The 25840-nt window shown below is 41.7% G+C and overlaps 1 protein-coding gene across 3 annotated transcripts in view; it reads right to left on the reverse strand.

Moving 5' to 3' along the window:
• Positions 1-16054, reverse strand: part of rnf150a (ring finger protein 150a) — a 130331-nt gene extending 114277 nt beyond the window's left edge. For all 3 annotated transcript variants that reach the window (XM_041185134.1, XM_041185126.1, XM_041185119.1), the window contains exon 1: positions 15078-16054. In XM_041185134.1, coding sequence (XP_041041068.1) covers positions 15078-15516 — 439 coding nt within the window. In that variant the 5' untranslated portion in view covers positions 15517-16054. The remainder of the gene's footprint in view (positions 1-15077) is intronic.
• Positions 16055-25840: the final 9786 nt, after the last annotated feature.

Below are 25840 nucleotides of genomic sequence, written 5' to 3' on the forward strand. Positions count from 1 at the left end.
ACTCTACCAATGTCCTCTGGCTCCACCCATAGATTTCCCCCTTGGTCTTTTATGGGCTCTACTCTTTCCTGGATATCCTCTTCCCATTGATATACTTACAGAATATCTTGGGATTTTCCCTACTTTTACCAGCCAGAGCTTTCTTATATCCCCTCTTTGCTCTCCTAATTGCTTTCTTAAGCTTCACCCTTCACTTTCTGTACTCTACAAATGCCTCCGCTGATTTGCTTCCCTTGTACCTGCTAAAAGCCTCTCTTTTCCTTCTCATCATAACCCGAATATCTCTGGTCATCTATGGTTCTCTGGGCTTGTTACTCCTTCCTATCACCCTAGCGGGAACATGTTGAGCCTGTACCCTCCCCATTTCCTTTTTGAACACCCCCCACTGCTCCTCTGTAGAATTCCCCACAAGTAGTTGTTCCCAATCTACCTTGGCCAGATCCTGCCTTATTTTACTAAAATCCACTCTCCCCCAACCCAAAACATTTTTTTGCAACTTGTTTATTTCTTTATCCATAACAAGCTTAAACTGTACCATGTTGTGGTTGCTATTACTAAAATGCTCCCCCACCACCACCTCAGCCACCTGTCCGGTTTCATTCCCCAGAATTAGGTCCTGCACTGTGCCATCCCTTGTTGGACCCTCTACGTATTGACCTAAGGAGTTCTCCTGTACACATTTCAAGAAATCCACTCCATCCAAGCCCTTAACACTATGTCTATCCCAATCAATGTTGGGAAAGTTGAAATCACCTAATATAATTACCCTATGGTTATTGCTTCTACACACCTTCGCAAATTGTGCACATATTTGCTCCTCAATTTCCCGTTGACTATCAGGGGGTCTATAATAAACACCTAACAATGTGTCTGCTTTTTTATTACGCGTTGGATGAGTCAGTATCAAACTCTTCTCAATACATATGATTTGGATATGTTAGCACAAATTCAACATTTGCAAATGAAAAAAGGGAGCAACTGAAGAATACTATAAGCAGTTTCAGGAGTTTATTGACATGCTTGTATATGGAGCAGATAGATTTCAGATGATACTTTTTAAAAGAGAAATGTAAAATGATATATTTTGGGAGGAAAAGGGGAGAGGAAATTTACGCTAAAATTAAAACTTTAAGAAAAATAAGAGAAGCAAAAAGACTTAGGGGCACAGGCATACATTATCAAAAGTGAGAGAAATAGACAAAGTTGTAAAAAGTATTTAAAATCCTAGGTTTTCTAAGTATGGAAATAAAGTAGTACAAAAGGAAAGGGTTAAACCTATGTACCTTGCTGGTTAGGCTTCATTAAAATACTGTAGCCACTGTTAACAGCCTCCTTTAAGTCACTATCATAGAAGGGGTGCAGAAGAGATACCATGGATGATGCTTTAGCAGGTGAGAGAAAGTTGAGTTATTTTCATTAGAAAAGAAAAGGCTAAAGTGGATGAATATCTACAGAAGTAAAATTTAAAAGGGTATAAGGAAAGAGCAAGAGAGTGGGATTAACTGGGCAACTCTTTCAGAAAGCCCACAAGGGTACAATTAGCAAAATGGCTGACTATTTTGCTGAAAACCTCTGACTTATGCTGATCACTTCAAGAGTATGCAATAAGAAGCACTTTTTTATTAATCAAAACGTACAATGCTTCAGTAACCTTGCTTTCTTTAGTTCAGTTTTTGACATTATACATTAATTATAATTTGTGTAAGAAGTATGTTAATTCTAAGCATAACATTTTCAAAATCAGTCTATTCTCAATTATCAAAGTCATGAAGATGTTAACAGTGTTATCAAGCAGCACTTATACAGCAACCTAACTTGCTCACCAATGCGCAGTTTGTATTCTGCTAGGGCCACTTGGTTCCAGATCTCTTTACAGCCTTGGATCAAACATGGGCAAAAGAGCTGCATCCCAAAGGTGACGCAAGAGTGACTACCCTTGACACTAAAGCAGCATTTGATGAAGGAGCCCTATTAAAATTTAAATCAATAGGCATCAGGGAAAAAAAAAATCTCCATTGGTTGGAGCTATACCTAGCACAAGAGGAAAATGGTTGTGCTTGTTGGAGGCCAATCATCTCGGCTCAGAACATCACTGCAGGAGTTCCTCATGATAGTGCCCAAGGCCCAAATATCTTCAGCTGCTTTATCAACGACCGTTCCATGATTATAAGATCAGAATTGGCGATATTCACTGATGATTACCATTCACAGCTTTTCATATATTGAAGCAGCCCTTGTATGCAGCAAGACCTGGACAAGATTCAAGTATGGGATGAAAAGTGGCAAGTAACATATTCGCCACACAAGTGCCAGGCTTTGATCATCTCCAAGAAGCGAAAATCTCACCATCTCTTGACGTTCAACAGCATTATCATTACTGGAGCCCCTGTCGTCAACATCCTGGGGTTTACCATTGACCAGAAGGTGAACAGGACCAGCATATAAATATTGTGGCTACAAAAGCAGGTCAGAGGCTAGGAACTTTGAGGGGAGTAGCTCATCTCTTGACCCCGCCAAAGCCTGTCATCCATGTACAAAGCACAAGTCTGGAGAGCGATAGAATACTCTCAACTTGCCTTGACGAGTGCAGCTCTAACAACACTCAAGAAGCTCAACACCATTCAAGGCAAAGCAGCCTGATGGTTTGGCACCTCATCCTCCACCACCAGTGTAGATTGGCAGCAGTGTGTACCATCTGCACTGCAGTAACTCACCAAGCCTCCTTTGTTGCCATCTTGTAACTCCACGATCTCTACCATCTTGAAGAACAAGGGCACCAGACACATGGGAACAATACTACGTGCAAGTTCCTCCCCCAAGGCACACAACTCCCTGACTTGGAACTATATCATTGTTCCTTCCACTGTCACTGAGTCAAAAACCTGGAACCCTGTTCCTAACAGCACTGTGGTTGTATCTACACCATATGGATTGCAGTGGGTCGAGCAGGCAGCTGACCACAACTTTCTCAAATGCAATTAGGGGCAGGCAACAAATGCCGGTCTTGCCAGAGACACTCACATCCATGAACGAATCAAAAAAAAACTAGTGCCTTACAAGGACATAACAGCCCAAAATTCTTCATAAGCATTATTAGAATAAAAATCATTATTATTCAGACTGAAAATTAAGAACAGGTTTTCCAACAGTAAAGTAGTCCTTCTATATTATCACGGCTACCACCTTCAATAAGGATATGCTGAGTAGACTTCAGCTACGGGTTTCACTGATAGTCATAGGGCAATAACATGTGCAGTAAACTGTTTAACGTGCCTATCAGTCAAATTGGTTCACAGATGCTTTAAACAAATTGACAATAATCAAGAGTTAAGAGAATAAACATAACCCTATTTGAAAAACAAATTTAGAAATGTTATCTGGGAATTATTTTTATATATTTTGATCAACGCAAAGGGTAGTGAATATCATCATTAGACGCTCTCACACACTTTCTGGCATCTGATTTAAGAAGAGGATGAAAGCAGGTCAGCTCTAGGCTGCATGAGCTAGAGAAATTAGAAAATGGAGACCAACATGATTTAACAAGTGTAGAAGGCACTCAGTAGAGTGCATACCTCCACCACGCTGTGTTAACTCAAAGTTATTACAATTATACAACTCTCTCTTGAAGCATTTCCCTGTCTGGTTGATGCTCCGTAACTACAAAGCTGAGAAAAGGAATCTTTTTATTAAGATCTTCCATCTCATTGAGGGGGCTTCAGGCCAATGCACATCCAACAACCTGTTCTGAAAACTCTGCTCACATTTTGACAGCTGTCACAAATTCCACCACAGCAGCTGAGACAGTCCACAATCTTCTAAATCAAACAACTCAACATTCTAAAAGAATGCCAATTCACAATATTTCCCAATGTTAACGGATTCTTTAAAAAAAATCCAGGTTCTGGATCAGCATCTTCACCATCTTGAACTATACCCTATCTTTGTAACAAGTTTCATTCAAATCTGTCCATTTGTTAAGATATATTTGCTACAGACAAACAGGCTAACAAGCAGTGGCAGGGGTAAAACAAAGATAGAGAGCATCACATATTTTAAATGATTATGTGTATACTTACTTATGTCTCTCAGTTTAGGTATGGTTTCAAGTTCAAGTTCAAGTTCTCTCAACTGTTAGAGAGTTTGTGATGAACTTTTAAAGATTTAAAGATTACAGAATACTATATAATAGAACAGAATTATAATATATAGTACTAACAGCACAATAACAGTTCAATTGACTCAACAGTTCAGCCTGCCCTTACGTTCCAGATGAGCCTCCTCCTACCCTTCTTCATTTAATCCCATCAACATATCCTATTCCACTCTCCTTCATGTGTTTTTCTAACTTCCCCCTAAACGGATCAAATGCTAGTCAGGGCAATTACTGGGGAGGCGGTGGCATAGTATTGTCACTGGACATTCCAGTGACCCAGGATAATGCTCTGGGGACCCAGGTTTGAATCCCACTACAGCAGATGATGACATTTGAATTCAATAAAATTCTGGAATTTAGAAAACCATGAAACCATTGCCGATTGTCGGAAAAACCCAACCTGGTCTGGGCTACATGTGACTCCAGACCCACAGCACGTGGTTGACTCTTAAATGCCCAAGGGCAATTAGGGATGACCTTGCCAGAACAAATAAAAAAAGAAAACTCCTTGCGGTATCAAGTTCCACATTCCTACTACTCTCAGGATAAAGAAGTTTCTTCTAAATTCCCTAGTGGAATTAATAGTGACTATATTATATTTATGGATTCCCGACAAATGGAAACATCTTCTTTACATCTACACTATCAAACCCTTTCAAAATCTTAAAAATCTCTATGAGCTCCCGGTACACTTCTGGGGGTGGGCAGGGGACAATGGTGTAGTGCTAACATCACTGGACTAATAATCCAGATACCCAGACTAATCTGGGGTACAAGGTCAAATTCCACCACAGTAGCTGGCAGGATTTAAATTTAATTAATAAAGTCTGGAATTGAAAGCTGCTCTCAGAAATGGTGACCATGAAACTATCATCGATTCTTGTAAAAGCCCATCTGGTTCATCAATGTACTTTAGGGAAGGAAATCTGCCATCCATGTGACACCAAACCCACAGCAATGTGGTTGACACTTAACTGCCCTCTGAAATGGGCTAACTCAGTTCAAGGACAATTAGGGATGGGGAACAAATGCTGGCCTTGCCAGCAATACACATCCAATGAAAGAATAAACTTTTTTAAAATTCTCTTTTTTTCCCAGAAAAACACTCCAGTCTTCTCAATCTTTCTCGATTGGTATAACCTCTGACTTTTTCTATGATTCAGTAAATCATTTTTCTGTCTTCAGTGTCTCTAAATACTTTTTTTTAAATAATATGGGCACTATAACTGTTCACAGTACTCCAAATTTTGTATTGAAACTTGGTTAGACCAATTTAGCATAACTTCTCACTTTTAGAATTGCTTTTCAATTCCATTCCTCGAGAAAAGAACCCCAATGATTAGTTTGCTTTTTTATGGCCTTAATAACATGTGTTGCTAGTTTTAGTGATTTGTAGCTACCGGTCACTCTGCTCCTCTACCCCATTTAGACACTTTTTCCAACAAGTACCATAGGGGGTCAACATATCCATAGAGTATAAAAGTGAACCACCAGCATGGGTGGTCACCATTTTGAAATGTCATCAACATTCAATGCAAAGAGTTGGTATCTTAAATTCCTGGGCATCTTCGCGACACAGCCCATATTGCTTAGTTGATCCCTTGTGCCCAGTTATAAAGGTACCAGTAAGTAAAACATGCATTTTGTTGGCTGGAAAATTAAGGTTGACCACTAATGCAAGAATAGCATGTCGTGGTTGAAAAGCGGGATTGACGTGTACATCGAGTATATACAAAAATATGATTTTTGGGGCCAGAAAAATTGAGTTGTCTTATACGCTGGGTTGACTTATACACTGTTATTTACGGTAAATCACCTCATTTCCTATCAAATGTATCGACCATACTTATCTATGTAGAAGTTAACTACACACTTATTTTGGTGCCAACAACAAATTTTGAAATCGTACTTCTGATTCCCACATTCAACTTATTATTATTTACTAATGGGATGTGGGCTTCGCTGGCTGGACCAGCATTTATTGCCCATCCCTAGTTGCACTTGAGAAGGTGGTGGTGAGCTGCCTTCTTGAACCGCTGCAGTCCATGTGGTGTAGGTACCCACAGTGCTATTAGGAATGTAAATGGTGAATAACAGTAGTCCCAGCACAGTCTTAGTGGAACACAACTTTCCACATTTTTCAGGTCTGAATAATTACCTTTAACCCCTACTCACTTTTCTGTTTAGCAGTCACATGCTCTCCATTCTGCTACTTGCCTTCTAACTCAACATGCTCCACTTGTTCCCATTCCACTTTATCAAATGCCTTTAGAAAATCCAAATGTGTTACATTCACTGCATTATATTAGCTTTCCCTTCTCTTACTTCTTCAAAGAATTCGATAAAGTTTCCCTTTTGAAATCCATGCCGATTACTTTACTTTCAGGTTCTAGATTTTTTTTTTTTTACACAAAGTTCCGATTCCATTTTCTTTCCTACCAGCAAGCTAATCGGTCTATAGATTCCTGGACTTGTTCTATCCACCTTTTTAAATAAAGGAATCACATTAGCTGTCCACCAGTCATTAAGGACATAAGTAATATGGTCTATTCCTGCTCCTTTGACCCCTCGACCCTGCTCCGCCATTCAATACAATCATAGCCGATCTCCTACCTTAATTTCATCTTCCTACACTATCCCTCTATAGTTTAATTTCCCAAGTCTCCAAAAATCTATCGATCTCAGTCTTGAATATTGTCACAAAGCCATGCTTTCTAAAAAATGACTATGTATTTACAGGCGGAAAATCACTGAATAAGTTAAGATAGCTGCTAAGATAGATGAGAGTCAGGTGACTTTTAGAACTCAGAATTACCTCAAGTCTCCAGAAAGTTCTTGATTAAATAACCCTGGGTGGGGTACCCTCCCTTAATGGACATGCTGAGACTAAATCATCTGTGGAATTCACACTTTCCATTGTTATGGGCTTAACAAAACTCAAAATCCATGGACTGCCAGACTCTCTGCCTCCAAACTCAAAACTTAAAAAGAGAGCTGTAGAGAAACCAGTTCAACATAAGTGGGTATGAATAGCCACCATCCATTCCCCACTGTGCTTCTAACTTCAAATAATTCATGTGGGCAATGGAAGTATCAGGTGCTCAGCTATTCGAAACTGACTTCAGATAACCAATCTTACTTACACCAAGCACCAGAGTAAAACAAGCCAGCCTGGAAACAAACAGCACAGAAAATCCCCATGTGGGTCTCTGTCCCTCTCCACCTATTTTTACAAGCTCTAATGTTGTCTGCTGTTTTTGACTATTCATGTGCCGAAGGAGAGACATTTTTAAATAACTCAACCCAACGGTTGCTGTCTCCAGAAGAGCAGATAAATCATCGTCTACATCTTTAAATTGCCTCGAAGTCAAAACCAGGAGGACCACTGCGCCCAGCCTGGATCCACCAAAGTCATCAACCTACAAAAACCATATCACTTTAATCTATATTAGGCTTTAAAATTATGCCTTAAACTATCCTCCCACTTTGTAAACTATTTTTTCTATGTACGAACCTGAGTGTGTACATGAAAGTTGAAGCATTTTGTTATTTTTCTTAGACTAAGTACAATAAAAATTATCCTTCTTTCTTTTCAAAAAACTCAAGCAAACTGTCTGTGTATTTTACAATCACCGCATGTAAACAGTTAAACACTCACTAAACTGGCAACCGCATGCTTTTCAAAAAATAACCAGTTGCAGTCAAACAAGGAGTGAGAAAGAGGAGAGCCATTCACCTCTCCTCACCTGGTCATAACGGACATGCTTAACAACTGGGCATCAACTGACCTTTAAAGTAGAGAATTCCAAAATCCACAACTCTGCGTGAAAGAAATTTTGCCTCATCTCAGTCCTAAATGGTTGACTCTTTATTCTGAGACTGTGTCCTCTGGTTCTAGACTCACTATCCAAGGGAAACAGCCTCTCAAATCTATCCCATCAAGCCCCTTAAGAATTTAGATGTTTCAGTGAGATCCCTCTCATTCTTCTAAATTCTAGGAAATTTAAACTCCATGTACTTAATCTCTCCTCGTAGGTCAATTACTTCATCCTAGGAACCATCTGGTGAACCTTCATTGCGCTTCCTTCAAGGCAAATATATCTTTCCTCAGGTAAGGAGATCAAAACTCTAGGTGTGATCTCAGCAAGCCCCTTTCAAATTGCAGTAAGACTTCTTCACTCTTATACTCCAAAGTGGATAACTTTACATTCTCCCACATTATATTCCATCTGCCATCCTGTTGCCCACTCAATTAACTTGCCTATATCTCTTTACAGCCTCTTTGTGCCCTCCTCACTGCTTACTTTCCCACCTAACTTTGTATCATCAGTAAACGTGAATACATTATGGTCCCCTAACCTAAGCCAATTATATAGATTTAAAAGATTGAACAGGTTGGGTCTATATCCATTGGAGTACAGAAGAATGGGAGGTGATCTTATTGAAACGTGTAAGGTTCTGAGGAGACTTGACAGGGTGGATGCTGAGAGGATGTTTCCTCTTGCCGGGAAGTCTAGAACTAGGGGACACAGTTTAAGTCTGAAATGAGGAGATTTTTTTTTCTCTCAGAGGGCCGTTAGTCTGTGCAAGTCACTTCCCCAGAGAGCAGTGGAAGCTGCATTATTGAAAATATTCCAGAATGAGTTAGATAGGTTTTTAATTGACAAGGGAGTGAAGGGAAGGAGACAGGAATGTAGAGTTGAGGCCACAATCAGGTCAGCCATGATCTTATTGAATGGCAGAGCAGACTCAAGGGGCAACATGGTCTTCTCCTGCTCCTAATTATTATGCATATTTGTGTACACATAGCTGAAGCCCACACACTGATCCTTGTGGTACCCCACTAGTTACTGCATGCCTATCAATCCAGAAATTATCCTTTTTGTTTAGTCCGTTATCAATCCTGAATCCATGCTAATATATTACCCCATACCTCATGGGCCCTAATTTTGTGTAATCACCTCGTGTGGCACTTTATCGAATGCTCTTTGAAAATCACAAAATAAGCTACAACCATTGGTCCCCCATTATCTACCCTGCTAGTTACAACTACAAAAAACTAAAGGCTTGTTAAATAATTTTCCTTTCATAAATCCACGTTGACTCTGCCAAATGATATTATAGAATCAAGCATGGTTGCAGCACAGAAGGCAGCCATTCAGTCCATCATGTCTATGCTGGTTCTGTGAAGTGCCACTCCCCCACCTCCTCCTTCAGCCTAGCACATTCCTCCTTTTTAGGTAATAATCCAATTCCCTCTTGAATGCTTCAATTTTAACCTGACTTCACCACACTCTAAGGCACTGCATTCCAGATCCTCACGACTCGCTGTATAAAAAGGTTTTTCATCATGTCGCCATTGCTTCTTTTGCCAATTTCCTTAAATCTGTTTCTCAATCCTTCCACCAATGAGAACAGCTTTTCCCTATGTACTCTATCCAGACATGTCATGATTCAAATCTCCTCGCAACCTTCTCTTCTCTAAGGAGAATAGTCCCAGCCTGTCCATTCTTCCTACATAACTGAATTTCCTCATCCCTGGAACCATTCTGTTGAACCTTTTCCGCATCCTCTCTAATTATGATTCCAATTGCTGTTACCATGTCCCTAATAATAAATTCTAGCATTTTCTCCATTATTGATGTCAGGTTAACTGGCCTATAGTTACCCATTTTCTCTCCCTCCTTTTTGAACAGTAGAATAGTAGGGCTACATTTGCTACTTTCCAATCCATAGGGACTGTTTTACAGAATACTGTATAAGTAGTACCCTGTATACTTGAGGTGACATACATTAAGGAACACAAGTGGTAGGCATATAAATTCTACAGAGTTGAAATCCTCAGGCAAAAGTTAAGAATCTTAAAATATCTTCCCTGCTGAATTTATTGTGTGCACGCACTGGGGGTGGGGGAGAAAGGGAAGGAAATGTGATTGGTTTAATTGGAATTTTATGAATAATTTCTAATGGGAATGAGAGGGAAGAGGTCAAGTGGGCTCCAAGATAACACAATACGATAGGAAACTGCAACTGTCTGGGTTGTCTGCACCAAAACTGGTAATTCAATACTTAATTCATACATATCCACAGTACTATAGACCATTAATGCTGATGAACTAATTAGCCTGGTTCATTTGATAAGCCACAAGGGTGCAAATGTCACCAGAAGGAGGATTCTTCTCATTCAACTTCAGATAACCTTGCAAGCCATTTCCTGGCAGGTAGGCTAATCCACATTGGACTAAGACTCTTTGATGGGCTCCCTAATCCCTGTCTCTTGTGGATTTACATACCAGTTCTCCGGGTTTAGGTAAATAGAATGGTCTTGTAAGGGGAATAAGCAAAGACTCTATATCAGGCAAATAAAAATTCTAATTGAATCATTAAGCTCGATTTGGAAACTCACATATTGTCATGTGTCTTTGTAACTATCACACACTCAGCTGGCCAAATAAACAATTTTTAAAAATCAACAAATCTCAATTTGCTTAGCTAAACAATGTACAGATGCCCTAAAGCTCCTGCATTTAAGTAATATCAGAAAAATACAAGGGCATTCCCTTTAAAAACTTCTAGACTGTCAATAAATCTGCAGACTGATGGGATTTAAATCCCAGGCCATCTTAAACCTACATTAATGGATATGTTTGACCAATTAATTCTCAAGCATAATTGAAGCATCACATTTGGCCTCGTTGGTAACACAAACAAAATCTTGGACATAGTCAAGTAAACCTTTAGCAAAACAACAGTCCTATTTCAAATCTGTGACAGGTAGCCCATCATACCTGGTGTGGGAAATCGCAGAACAAGACTTGCAGAATGGGCGAGGTAGTGTTATTAGTCAGACAGAAAAATTATTTGGGGTTTTTGATCTCTCTCAAGTGACAGATGTCAATCTTTTGAGAAATTTTGGCCAATTTATATTTTTTGTTCATATTCCTAGTTTCAATTGAAAATATTTGGAGCAGACAAATCATTACAATGATATGTTTGATCATTAATTATATCTTTAAATGTACATGGTTTTATGTGCAATGAATTTGCAGCAAAATGTCATATATAGACAGTGATTTAAAAACTGGCTTATTTACAATAAAAGATGCTCATCCTTGTCAACATAGAAAACATATTTTGCTACAAAAACTGAAGGCATTGAATGCCCTAGGAACAACTTTCCCTATGACATTGAGATTCTGGATTAATTTATGAATTAAGACTCCAAAGAGAGTTGACATGGTAAATAGATAGAGGTCGTTTTCCCTGCTTCAGGAATCCAAAACACTGGAGCAGAGTTTCAAGATAAAAGGGCAATTATTTAGGACTGAGATGAGGCGAAATGTCTTCACTCAGAGGGTTGCAAATCTTTGGAATTGTCTACCCAAGGGAGTTGTGGATGCTCCATTGTTGAGCTATTAAAGGCTGAGGGAGACAGATTTTCAGTCTCTCAGGGAATCAAGGGATATATGGAGCAGGCAGAAAAGTGGAGTTGAGGCAGAAGAATTGAATGGGGAAGCAGGCCCGAGGGGCCAAATAGTCTGTTCCTGCCATTTCATCAAGCCTTCGATCAATATCTCCACACAAATGTATTTTTAAAAAACAAATACCCCCTTTTTATGTTTAATCATAAATTCAAAAATTTACTTGAAGTGACAAACTAGATCTTATTTCGCAAGTACATTCAACTGCAAATATGTACAAAAACATCCCTCCCCTAAACATTCAATTCACCCTAGGATTAAATGCACACGCCTCAATCACTGCATAACACCTTTGCAAACATCTAATATTTTTCCTTCAAAAATATTTTTAAAGCCCCAGCTTGGTAAATCAAGGCAAACTTTAGCAGTGGTTTGATTTGAAATGGATTGCTATGCCATGGCAAGAATCAAGAAACTACATTTTTCAAAAACATGCATGATGCAGCAAAAAAGTACATAGAAACCAAATTAGATTTATTTCCTCAAATGCTTTGCATTAGTTCATGATCCCAAGGGTCAGCTGGCAACTAGAAGATTGCAAACAACTGTTGCCAAATTTTAAAAAGCCATACAAAGTCCCATAGAACCATGGAAAAGTTACAGCACAGAAGGAGGCCATTTGGCCCATCTTGTCCATACCAGCCCGAAGACACCCAGGTGCCCTTTCTAACCCCACCTTCCTGCACCTGGCTCCTAGCTCTGCAGCTTACAGCACTTTAGGTGCAGATCCAGGTACTTTTTAAAAGAGTTTAAAGTTTCTGCCTCTACCACCAACTTGGGCAGCGAATTCCAGACACCCACTACCTTTTGCGTAAAAAAGCTTCCTCTTGTATCCCCTACACCTTCTGCCACTTATCTTGAATCTATGTCCCCTGGTTCTAGAATTCTCCACCAAGGGAAACAATTTTATCCTGTCCACTCCATCCATTCCCCTCATAATTTTGTACACCTCAATCAAGTCACCTCTCAGCCTTCTTTGTTCCAAGGAAAATAACCCCAACCTATCCAATCTCTCCTCATAGCTACACTTTTCTAACCCTGGCAATATTCTTGTAAACCTCCTCTGCACTCTCTCCAGAGCTATTACGTCCTTCCTGTAATGTGGTGACCAGAACTGCACACAATACTCCAGTTGTGGCCTCACCAGTGTTTTATACAATTCCAACATTATATCCTTACCTTTGTATTCTATACTTCTGCCAATGAAGGAGGGCATTTGATATGCCTTCTTTACAACCTTGTCTACTTGAACTGCCGCCTTCAGGGACCTGTGTACTTGTACATCAAGATCTCTCACTTCATCTACCCCTCTCAGTATATTCCCATTTATTTTGTAATCCCTGTAACTGTCTGACCTCCCTAAATGTATGACCTCACACTTCTCTATGTTAAAATCCATCTGCCACTTTACCACCCACTCCACCAACCCATCTATATCATTTTGGAGATTATGGCTATCCTCTACACTATCCACTACATGGCCAATCTTTGTGTCACCTGCAAATTTCCCTATTGTGCCCCCCATGTTCACGTCCAAATCATTAATATATAACACAAACAGCAAGAGTCCCAACACCAAGCCCTATGGAACACCACTTGAGACAACTTTCCATTCACAAGGGCATCCATCAACCATTACCCTTTGTTTCCTGTTACAAAGCCAACCTGTTATCCAGTTTGCCACATTACCCTGAATCCCATGGGCTTTTACTTTCCTGACCAATCTGTCATGTGGGACCTTGTCAAATGTCTTGCTAAAATCATGTATATAACATCCACTGCACTACCTTCATCAACCCTTCTTGTCACTTCCTCTAAGAATTCAATCAAATTTGTGAGGCAAGACCTTCCTTTAACAAATCCAAGCTGACCATCCCTGACTACTCCATGCCTTTCCACATGACAGTTAATCCTATCTCTCAGGATTGATTCTACTAATTTGCTCACCACCAATGTAAGACTAACTGGCCTATAATTGTTTGGCATTTCCTTTGATCCCTTTTTAAACAATGGAACTACGTTTGCATTTCTCCAGTCCTCCGGTACCTCCCCTGTATCTAGTGAAGATTGGAAAATCATCCTCAGAGCATCTATCTCCTCCCTGACTTCGTTCAGCAGCCTTGGAAACAATCCATCTTATCAACTTTGAAAGATTTCAACCCTTCAAGTATTTCCTCTCTCTTTATGACTATCCCATCCAATATCTCGCAGTGTTCCTCCTGGACTATTATATCTACATCCTCCCTTTCCTTTGTAAACACGGAGACAAAATATTCATTCAAAACCCCTGATCAGACAGACACTACATTAAAATCAAAGAACACAATCATGATGAAAATCAGAAATGCATATAACTGTCCAATCAGGAAAGATACATATGCATTAGAGACGAACCTCTAGTATAACCATAATGAAAAGACCTGCTGGTGGCAAATAATACTGGACAAAAGTCCTCAAATTTAGGTTTTACACAAATAGTGCAGTATTGTCCTCAGCACAAGGACAAAAAGAAAGCTAAGCAGGAACAAAATAAACATTATGTATGTTTATCCATCAAGAAAAACATGCAATGCAGAAGGACTACTCAGTGAAAATCCCATGCAAGCAAAGCTGTCTCAAACTTTCTGAAGGAGACAATGGAGGCGAGTTCCATTGCATAAACAGCTTTTGATTTTCCTTAATTTTCTCCTAATCATACAAGATTTTCAAGCTTTGTGAGCACAATTTCTCCAAATCAATTTTGGTTTACCTTTTAAGAATCTTAAATTAATTAATGCCTCACACAACCAGTGATAGGATTCTGACCAATATTTAAATCACAAAATTTAAGTTGATCAAAAAATTAATGACAATGCAATCCAATTTAATGCTGAACTACTGTATAATTAAAAGTGACACTACCCTCCAGTCCCAGAGCTAATAATCTGATTTTAAAATTCAAGTACAACATATTTCCATTTTCACGGCACTGAAAGTTTTTGCTTTAAGACTACAAATTTGGCAGCAATTACAGTCAAGTTAACTGCAATCCTATTATTCCAATGGTATTATAATGGAACCAAATGAATTTATGATTATAGATGGTATTTACTTTCGGATTAGAATCAAAACGGGATTATGTTAGGGTTAGAAAGATGACACAGCAGGGGGCTTGGAGTAGGGCTACGAATACAGAAAACCTGGAAGTCTAGCCACTAACAGTTCATTTTTCTGTGACATCAAAATTGCATAGGGGGATGAGAAACAGAGAATAATTATGTAACGCTAAACGAAATTGCTCCAATTTAGCAAACTGATGTACTAAATTCTATCTTAACATGAACCTTTAGTTATTTTGGGAAGGGGCACGTAGAGGTTGAGAGTTACTTAATGTACAATTGCTAGCTGTACCCAACACGTAAACCCGTCCCCATCCTCAAATATCTCTCGAACCAACTCACCTGGATGTGGCATCGTGATGGTCTCGTTGACATTGCTGGCCCCCACATTGTAAATGACGACAGCCGATGCATTCTGCCTGGCGGCGTGCAAGATCTTCTCCTTGTAAGTGCAGTTGCCCCTGGGTATGAGTGCGATCCAGCCCTTGGTGCTGGAGTCGGGGGGCAGCTGAAACCTGGCCTGGGGGTCACAGGCCAGCCTGTCGTGCTGAGCGGGCAGCGCCAGCAAGCCCCGGGCGTCCTGCTTGAGCGAGTGCTGCCCGTAGCGGCCGCACTCGCTCTTCTCCGACCTCCTCTCGTAGGTGATGTTGACGAAGGCCGTGTACCATTCCTCCTTCTCCGCCACCGTGAAGTCCAAACACAACAGATGCACGAAGCAGAAAGAGAGCAGCCATGTTGAGAGAGCCAGACTGCGGCAGGTCTGCACCAGAGACACCGGCATCACTAAATAAAATGAGCCGAACGACAATTTGTGAGTCCCTCGGCCGACCACTGTCGGACTTCCCGGCTTCTAATGGGAGGAGGAGGAGAGCCGCTTTATTTTCTTTTCCGAAGATTGTTTTTGTCTCTCCTCCTGCTGAAAGATGCTAGTGCGAGATGAAGCAATCTCTTTAAAAAAATAACTTCTGTTGTTCTTCCAAATATACACACACGCATATATATATATATAAATATAAATATATATAAATGGTTAATATTTATAGTTGTCGAGGCCTGTCTCTCCGGCGGTTACTACAAGAGCTGCTGCCCGGCTCGATGCTTCAGGGGGCGGCTCATGGTGCCGATGTTACCGCCGCCCGCTCCTTGCGGGACAGAGGAGGAGGCGGAGGGGGAGGAAAGTCCCTCTCGGAGCCGAGGAAAGGGAGGTCGAACCATGTAATTCATAAACTGAAATAAAAAAGAGAAGCGCCGCTCCCGCCCGCCTTTGGTGATAATTCCCAGGCCCCGGCCTCTCTCGCCTTCCACACAGACACACACCCCAACCCCAACCCCCTTCCTCTCCTCTCCTCCGATCTCCTCGGAGACCGGGACCGGCCGCTGTAAAATTACACGCAGGACGCTGAGTTGCTCCAGAGCGTTTGACGCATTCGCGCACAAGCCCAAGGTGCGAGAGTTGGAAAAAAAAACAATAATCAGCATCTCCTCCCACAGGAGGCGTGTGCCGCTTGCCTTATTCATTTGCAGCTCCCGGAACTTGACTCAAACAATCCGTCCTGATGCTAACTAAATGGCCCCCCCTTTTTCGTCTTCCCAACATTGAACGATACTTTCTCGCAAGTGCAATTAACAGCTTTTGTCGCCCAAAATGTTTTTGAAATGTGCCTGTGTCTTTGTTTTACATTATTATTATTATTGACATTTGAGCCACAAGCAATGCGGCTCTTAAGGTACTGTGTTCTCGACTATTTTTTTAAAAAAACGTCTAAATAAAGGAGCAGGAGGAGGCCAATTGGGCCCTCGAGCCTGCTCCGCCATTCAATAAGATCATGGTTGATTTAATTGTCGCCTTAATTCCACTTTCCTGCCTGCCCTCCCACAACCTTGGCATCCCTTGCCGTTGAAAAATCGGTCTAAATTGTTATTAAGGTTGCTGATCCATGACCTAGGATCTCACAATAAAGGCAATACTCCCTTTCTCAAGCTACAGCTCTTCACCTCAGCCAGATACCTCAATTTTGAGATGGCAGTCATGCTTAAAAAGTGCAGATTTTCTCCCATTCTGCTTGTTTTAAAAGTACAAATCTGTCAAGTGTCACCCATTCTGAGTGACAGCCACTTGTTTTAATTTTTAAAATGTAGCCTATTTTGATCACTTACAAGGAATAAACTCAGTTGCATTTGTTTAAGTATATTTATATTACTGTTATTAATCAGTGCCTCAATGTTTCTTTTCCCCTCCTGTCTTTCCTGCCTCTTGGTTAAGACCTGTTGTATTTCTAAGTGTTTCTTATTCTGATGAATGGTTATTGACCTGAAACATTAAGTATTTGCCTCTTCATGTTGCCTGATCTGCTGACTATTTCCTATTTGTATTCCACACATCCACTACTTTTTGTGTGGAGAAAGTGCTTCCTGATTTCACTTCTAAATGGCCTACTTCTAATGTTTAAGATTATGCCCTTGTGTTCTGGATTCCCTACCAGATAAAACAGTTTCTCATTTTTTTACCCCATCAAATCCCAAAGTTATTTCAAATACCTCAATTAGATCACTTATCAAAATTCTAAACGCAAGGGAATACAAGCAATGTTTTTACACGCTGGGCTCATGATTTAATCCATTAAGCTCTGGTATAATTCTAGAGAATCTACACTGTACACTTTGTAAGGCCAATATATCTTTGCTAAGTTTTCCAAAACTGAATGCAGTACTTCAGATGGGGTCTGACCAAGGCTCCATACAACTGAAGCGTCACTTCTTCCAGCTCCCTTGAGATAAAAAACAACATTCTATTAGCCCTTTTGATTACTCAGATCCAAAGATCGAACTCCATCTGCCACAGTTACCAATACATTATTTTCCAGGGTCAGGATTTCATTAATTTTCCTTTGTAAAGCTGCCAGAAGCAGTTAAAAGCTCTAATTTATACCATATGGCAGGCCATCCAGTGGTACATACATGGTTCTACTCCCAAAGCTAATTTAATCATGTGCATGTGAATGTGATGGTCTATCACCGTAGGAACAGAATTACATACAGCAAAGCCCATAATTATGACAGTTCCCATGACTTCTTCATACTAAGGCAGTTGACAGTAAAGAATGACTGTTGAGATACCAAGCATATCCACCACAGCTACGGCTGATGTCACCACTGCACAATTGAAGCACAAGTCCTGAGTTGAGATAGAACATCGTCTACGCTTCCACCAGAGTCTTAGTGGGGCTGCCTGTGATGACTAATGAGGCTCAAATGGCAAGGCAAGATCCTTAACACTCAAGTTACTAGAAAACTGACATGCCAAGCATGGATGTTCTGATCATGAAGGTGTGGCTCCTTGAGATGCCACATGAAATATCTTTGTAGTATAGAACTTAAGTATTACCGAGAGGAAACACATGTCTAAGCCTTTCATCTTGCACCCATCAGGACACTTTGCAAGAATACCAGTATAAGGGGAAAACAACAATTTATACTATATGAGAAGAGAATGCTGATTGGTTGGCAAATGGACTCTGATTGGTAGATGCATTGCCATAGAGAATGCACCAATTATCTATTGTATATAAATTGTTGTTTCCCCTTATATTGGTATTCTTACGAAGTGCTCTGATGAGTGCAGGGCAAAAAGCTTTCACATGTCTCTTTTTTCAGCAATAATCACATATCTTCCAGGAATTCTTCATCTAAACATTTAAATGCAAAATCGTAACCTAAGCATAAACATTCTGTAAGGCTGGTTTTATTACTTAGTTACCAACCTCCTTTGTTACCAAGACCCCAGTTTTCCTACTTTATGCAACACAGGCGTCATCATTTTAAGTAAAATAGCAGCATGAAAAATATGGAGCCATGTAGCAGGGTGACCTTTTCTTGCTAAATGCCTGCAAAGAGATGAATGATGCTGATTCCTATGTGAAGGAAATTATCTGTGTGGAAAAATAAATGAAGAGACTGATGGTCATCTCATAATGTGGGACTTATGTATTCATTCCTACTATGTGCACTGCTTTAATGAATAAGCAAATTCAGTCTCAGGCTTTTTACATAATTTTTTGCAACAGCATTTTCCCTCTACAGGGAAGAGGGTGTAAGGTCATTTGTACTCGATTCTCTGCTTATTTTTGACTTTGCACACAGCAGGAGGAAAACACAAACCTTGACATGTAAATTCACAACAAAATGATTCCTGAATACAAGCAGCAAATTTTAGAAGTTTTATGATTTACTGGAAATGCATTTATGGAGATTTGTTGCTGAATGATCAACTAAATAGATTGTGGTACAAGAATTAGCAAATTGACTATTTCAAGAAATTCCCATTTTAGTACAATATCTGTTGACAAATTACATTCATCAGCCTTCAATTACTACACAGAAAGAATGGGGGGGGGTGATTTTGACCCCAGAAAACAGTTGGATTTGGGTACACTGGGAGGTTAAAATGTAAAAAATATGAATTCCAATCCCAAACCACCTCCAACCCACCCAAGGGGTTGGCAATTTAAATTTTATAATATTGTATAGCGGGGTCATATTGATCCACAACTAAAAATTTAATTCTGGCTGACCAAGTTTCCTGGGCTTCAGGAAACTTGTCAGCTAAAGGAAGGCTGTTTAGTCGAGGAGGTAATTGCCTTTCTATTTACCTGCATAATCTAGCTTACCTGCCTCACTCACACTACTGGACAGCCATTCCTACCCTTCCTACTCCCACCCAGATCTCCCACATTAGGTTTCTGCTCTCATCCTAAGGGCAATGACCTCATCTCTGAGGCCTCTGATCTCACCCCAAGACCTCCAGTCTCATACAGCACACTCCCCCACCATTGCCCACCCAACCCCTTCTGACCTCCCAATGCCCCCAACACCCTGTATCTCCAATTTCCCACCTCCACCCATAATCCTGACCCCCAAACCCCCAGCCACTGGTCTCTGACATTACTCACTTCCCAGCCTCTGATTCATCCCCTTCTCCTGGTTGATGCTCAATCTGGCTGGCTGTAGGTGGGAAATAGAGAAAAAAAAAACATCCTGGTTATGACCTACCATTAAATTTGGCAGCAGCTGAGTGAATCCCATTCTTCAGGATTTCCCTATCTCAATCCAACTCCCTCCTCCCCTCCAGCCTCTCCACACCTTCGCATAAAAATCCAGCCCATTGTGTAAACTTGGTAAAATATCTTCAAGTACCAATTACTATTTTGATGTTAAACTGCTATAATTGCAGGATGATATAGCCCTGTATTGAGGTCATGTTAGTTAGAACATGGTGTTTGTTTTGTGGTAATCACTATCTCTTGTCTTATGTTATTTATCCTGTTTTCATCATTTCTGCTGGGAGACAGAAGTTTTCACAGGAATGAGCAGGGAACCATTACTAAGGCAACTTCCCATATCGTGGAATGTACATTGGATGGTCAATCCTCCAGAATTATCCTGGATGGTACAGAACCTAAAAGTTAAACTTCCAGACACTGCTGTAAGCAGCTCAGGAGAAAAATTATTTGGACATTTAAAAATTGTGTGCTTTTTTTTCATTTTCTTTGTACACTCTCACTTATTAGTTATAAGAATATTGGAGATGGCAATACTGTTTGACTGTCAGTCAATAGTCCTCCACTTAGGGAACTAGTGTCTGTTTGCCTTCCAGCTAGCATGGCAAGGTGATGCACCATGAGGCTACATGTTTTTGTAGTGTGTTGGTTCTCATTCGGTAGGTCTTAATGAAGTCTTCGTAGTCTTAAATAGGTTAATTGTATGTATTTATTATTTACAAGAACTAGGTACATATATACAGTAAAGGGTTTAAGCTAGGAGCTGTCTCCATGCTTGCTTGTACACATGGCTCTGTCCAACCCTAGACTGACCCCAAAGTGTGGGTCATGTGTTCTCTTATATCACTGTCTGGACTGTACTGCACTCAGTCCCACATTAACCCTATATGTGCCAGACCCTTATACTACATATATGCCAGATAATCCATGGCTGGAATGTGGGATGGAGCATCTGGAGACAGAAGGTCATGTCTCCAGGTATATGTCCAAATCGGTAATCTAAATTTAACTTTAACACCTATGTGTTCTTTTGTATTATTTTTGTTGACATCTTTTGATGATCTGCTTCTATCACTGCTTGTTTGTCCCTACAACCACACCCCCACTCCACCCCTCTCTCTCTCTCTCTCTCTCCGCCCCCCACACACACACCTTAAACCAGCTTATATTTCAACTCTTTCTTGGACTCGAACTCAAGTTCTGTCGAAGGGTCATGAGGACTCGAAACGTCAACTCTTTTCTTCTCCGCCGATGCTGCCAGACCTGCTGAGTTTTTCCAGGTAATTCTGTTTTTGTTTTTGTTTTGGATTTCCAGCATCCGCAGTTTTTTTGTTTTTATCTCTGTGTTTAATTGACTGCCACTGCTCTTCAAGAAATGCCTACCTCCTTGAAGAAGTTCTGTTCCTCTCTGCGACAAGATTTCCGTATCTCTCTTTTGCCCTGCTCACCTTCCTTGCTTTCCATTTCCCTCCTGGTGTTTGACAAGGTGTTTACTAAAACCAGCTTTCACAGCCACATCTCCTTTCTCGGTGACTGTCTCCGTCTCCGACTTACCCCACGTGGATTTCAACTGAAATTCCACCCCTCATGTTTCGAACCCACCCAGGATTACAGGTATCTCCGGGACATAAAACGTTTCTCGGACTGCTGTTCCCGTCACATTCTGAAATCCACACTCAGTGCCATGCGCCGCCATATGAACACACTCGACCTCTCCCTCCAGCAGCACCGCCGTACCCTTTTTCAAAGCTGCATGTGCCCCCAGTTTCATTTTATCCTTCGGCTCATCCGACGCCTCAACAAGAAACTTTTTCTCTTTCTCTCAAGTGCTAAGGAACGCAAGCTCCAACAACTCATCGACACCAACACCCATCTAGGACCCTCCACCCCGGCCTGTCCCTCCATCCCCACCCAATCTTCCAATCCCAACCCCAGCCGTGTATTCACTATATCCCCTGACCTTCCCCTCTCCGATGCTGAACGTTCAGTGCTCAGCAAAGGATTAGTTTCATACTCTTACGCCCTCACCTCAATGAATTTCGGGCTCGGCATGATGCTGAACTCTTCTTCCGCCGTCTTCATCTCCGGGCTCACTTCTTTGGGCAGGAGTCCTCTCCCAGTTCAACGGATCCTTTTACCCATCTCCAATATTCTCCCTCCACCTGGACCCCTCCCTCTGGATTCTTACCTTCTCTTGATCTTTTCATTGAGAACTGTCGGCACGACATTAGTCATCTCAATTTCTCTGCTCCTCTCACCCATTCTAACCTGTCTCTCTCTGAACTTACTGCACTCCATTCTCTCAGGTCCAACCCTGACATTGTCATCAAACCCGTTGACAAGGGTGGTGCTGTTGTTGTCTGGCGCACTGACCTCTACCTCACGGAGGCTGAGCGTCAACTCGCAGACACTTCCTCCTACCTCTCCCTGGACCATGACCCCACCACTGAACATCAAGCCATTGTTTCCAGGACTGTCACTGACCTCACCTCCTCTGGGGATCTCCCTCCCACAGCTTCCAACCTGATAGTCGCCCAACCTCGGACGGCCCGCTTCTATCTCCTACCCAAAATCCACAAACAGAACTGCCCCGGTAGACCGATCGTCTCAGCTTTATCCTGCCCCACAGAACTCATTTCTCATTATCTTGACTCCCTTCTCTCCCCCCTTGTCCAGTCCCTTCCCACCTACATCCGTGATTCCTCTGACACCTTACGTCACATCAACAATTTCCAGTTCCCTGGCCCCAACCGCTTCCTCCTCACCATGGACGTCCAATCCCTCTACACCTCCATCCCCCACCAGGATGGTCTGAGGGCCCTTAGCTCCTTCCTTGAACAGAGGCCCGAACAATCCCCATCCACCACTACTCTCCTCCATCTGGCTGAACTTGTTCTCACGCTGGACAATTTCTCCTTCAACTCCTCTCACTTCCTCCAAATAAAAGGTGTGACTATGGGTACCCGCATGGGCCCCAGCCATGCCTGTCTCTTTATGGGGTATGTGGAACATTCCTTGTTGCAGTCCTACTCCGGCCCCCTTCCACAACTCTTTCTCCGGTACATCGATGATTACTTCGGTGCTGCTTCATGCTCTCGTCGGGACTTGGAAAAATTTATTAATTTTGCTTCCAAGCTCCACCCCTCCATCATTTTCACGTGGTCCATCTCTGACACTTCCCTTCCCTTCCTTGACCTCTCTGTCTCAATCTCTGGTGATAGACTGTCCACCAATATCCATTACAAACCCACCAACTCCCACAGCTATCTCGACTACAGCTCCTCACACCCTGCTTCCTGTAAGGACTCCATCCCATTCTCTCAGTTCCTTCGCCTCCGTCGCATCTGTTCCGATGATGCTACCTTCAAAAACAGTTCCTCTGACATGTCCCCCTTCTTCCTTAACCGAGGTTTTCCACCCACGGTCGTTGACAGGGCCCTCAACCGTGTCTGGCCCATCTCCCGCGCATCTGCCCTCACGCCTTCTCCTCTCTCCCAGAAACATGATAGGGTCCCCCTTGTCCTCACTTATCACCCCGCCAGCCTCCGCATTCAAAGGATCCAACTCCAGCATGATGCCACCACCAAACACATCTTCCCTTCACCCCCCCCTATAGGCATTCCGTAGGGAAAGCTCCCTCCGGGACACCCTGGTCCACTCCTCCATCACCCCCTACTCCTCAACCCCCTCCTATGGCACCACCCCATGCCCACGCAAAAGATGCAATACCTGCCCCTTCACTTACTCTCTCCTCACCGTTCAAGGACCCAAACACTCCTTTCAAGTGAGGCAGCATTTCACTTGCATTTCCCCCAACTTATTCTACTGCATTCGTTGCTCCCAATGTGGTCTCCTCTACATTGGAGAGACCAAACGTAAACTGGGCGACCGCTTTGCAGAACACCTGCGGTCTGTCCGCAAGAATGACCCAAACCTCCCTGTCGCTTGCCATTTTAACACCCCACCCTGCTCTCTTGCCCACCTGTCTGTCCTTGGCTTGCTGCATTGTTCCAGTGAAGCCCAATGCAAACTGGAGGAACAACACCTCATCTTCCGACTAGGCACTTTACAGCCATCCGGACTGAATATTGAATTCAACAACTTTAGGTCGTGAGCTCCCTCCCCCATCCCCACCCCCTTTCTGTTTCCCCCTTCCTTTTTTTTTCCAATAAATTATATAGATTTTCCTTTTCCCACCTATTTCCATTATAAAATGAGAAAAAGAGAAAAAAAAAGGAAAAAAAAACAATATTTATTTATTTACATCTTTTATGCTTCCCCCACCCCCACTAGAGCTGTACCTTGAGTGCCCTACCATCCATTCTTAATTAGCACATTCGTTTAGATAATATCACCAACTTTAACTTTAACACCTATGTGTTCTTTTGTATTATTGTTGTTGACATCTTTTGATGATCTGCTTCTATCACTGCTTGTTTGTCCCTACAACCACACCCCCACTCCACCCCTCTCTCTCTCTCTCTCTCTCCGCCCCCCACACACACACCTTAAACCAGCTTATATTTCAACTCTTTCTTGGACTCGAACTCAAGTTCTGTCGAAGGGTCATGAGGACTCGAAACGTCAACTCTTTTCTTCTCCGCCAATGCTGCCAGACCTGCTGAGTTTTTCCAGGTAATTCTGTTTTTGTTTTTGGTTAGGTAATCTAAGTGCTCACTGCAGATGGAGCAAGTGTTAACTCTTAGCCTTTAGAAGACTTGAAGTCTATTTGAGCATGCGGTAGAATTCCATTTATCTCAAGTAATGAATTAATAGGTATTAAATAGTAATTTGGTGTCATTCCAACAAAGACATGTTTCTCATCGAACCCAACAAAGATGTTTGCGAGAGTGTTGCAGGGCCTTTAGACCCACCCGGACATACACATCAGTAAACCTGACAAAGGGACGGGAATAGTCATCCTTAACAAGTTTGACTATATCAACAAAAATGCATGCCATTCTTAATGATGGGTCCAAATTCATATCCGTCGGACCTATCGCTCAATATGATGGGACAGCCTTGCTAAAGAGTAAACTAAAAAAATGTTTGCTGGACTTGTGTAAGAATGATGAGCTGCCACATGATATATATGACAGGTTTCATCCGCACAGGTGGCTGCGTCTGTGCAAGTATGGGTTGCCCAAAAGACACAAAATGATGTCCCTTTACACCTATCTTATCTATGACCAGTTCTGCACAGCATGAATTGGCCACGTGGTTTTGAACAAGTTTTCTAGGTATGCGGTGACCATTTGCGAAGACTGTGCAGGCCTTGCATATCAATAGCAATGCTGTGTCCATGTGCTCATTTGATATTGTTAGCTTATTCATCAATGCTCCATTTAAGGAAGCCATAGATATCTGCATTGCAGCACTATATCATGGCAATCTAGATCTGCCACCATTGCTTGAATCAGTATTCACTCAGTTTATGAACTCAGCAACCTGCACAGTTGAGGTCAGTATTAATGACACCACATATGCCCAAATAGACGGTGTTGTCATGGGATCTCCTCTAGGCCCTGCTTTTGCAAACATCTTTGTCGGGTTCCATGAGAAATGTGTTTTCGATGGAATGACAACCAACCTCCTACCACCTGTATATTTCTGATATGTGGATGATACATTTGCTATATTTAAATCCGTAGCAGCATGTAATAATTTCCTTACACGTCTTAATGGGCTCCATCCTGCACTCAAATTCACCTTTGAAATACAGCAGTCACATAAACTCCCCTTCCTTGATGTACACGTTGGGAAATCTGCCAAGGGGTTCTCTACCACGGTCTACTGCAAGCTTACCTTCACTGGTCAACACACACGTTGAGATTCTTACAGTTCCACTGCTATAAGATTTGCCTTATCGGCAACCTCGTAAGTAGGGCCCGAGCCATTTGCTCAGCATGCAAGCTTGATGCTGAAATAGAGCACATCAAAGACATCCTGCAGGACAATGGCTACCCTGATCAGATCATTTTGCACTGTACATTGTATAAACTCATGAATGGGCCTAAGGCCATCACTATTGGCCCTGAAAAGTGCCTA

This window comes from Carcharodon carcharias, chromosome 1 (genome assembly GCF_017639515.1).
Source record: "Carcharodon carcharias isolate sCarCar2 chromosome 1, sCarCar2.pri, whole genome shotgun sequence".
In the NCBI taxonomy this organism is placed as follows: domain Eukaryota; kingdom Metazoa; phylum Chordata; class Chondrichthyes; order Lamniformes; family Lamnidae; genus Carcharodon; species Carcharodon carcharias.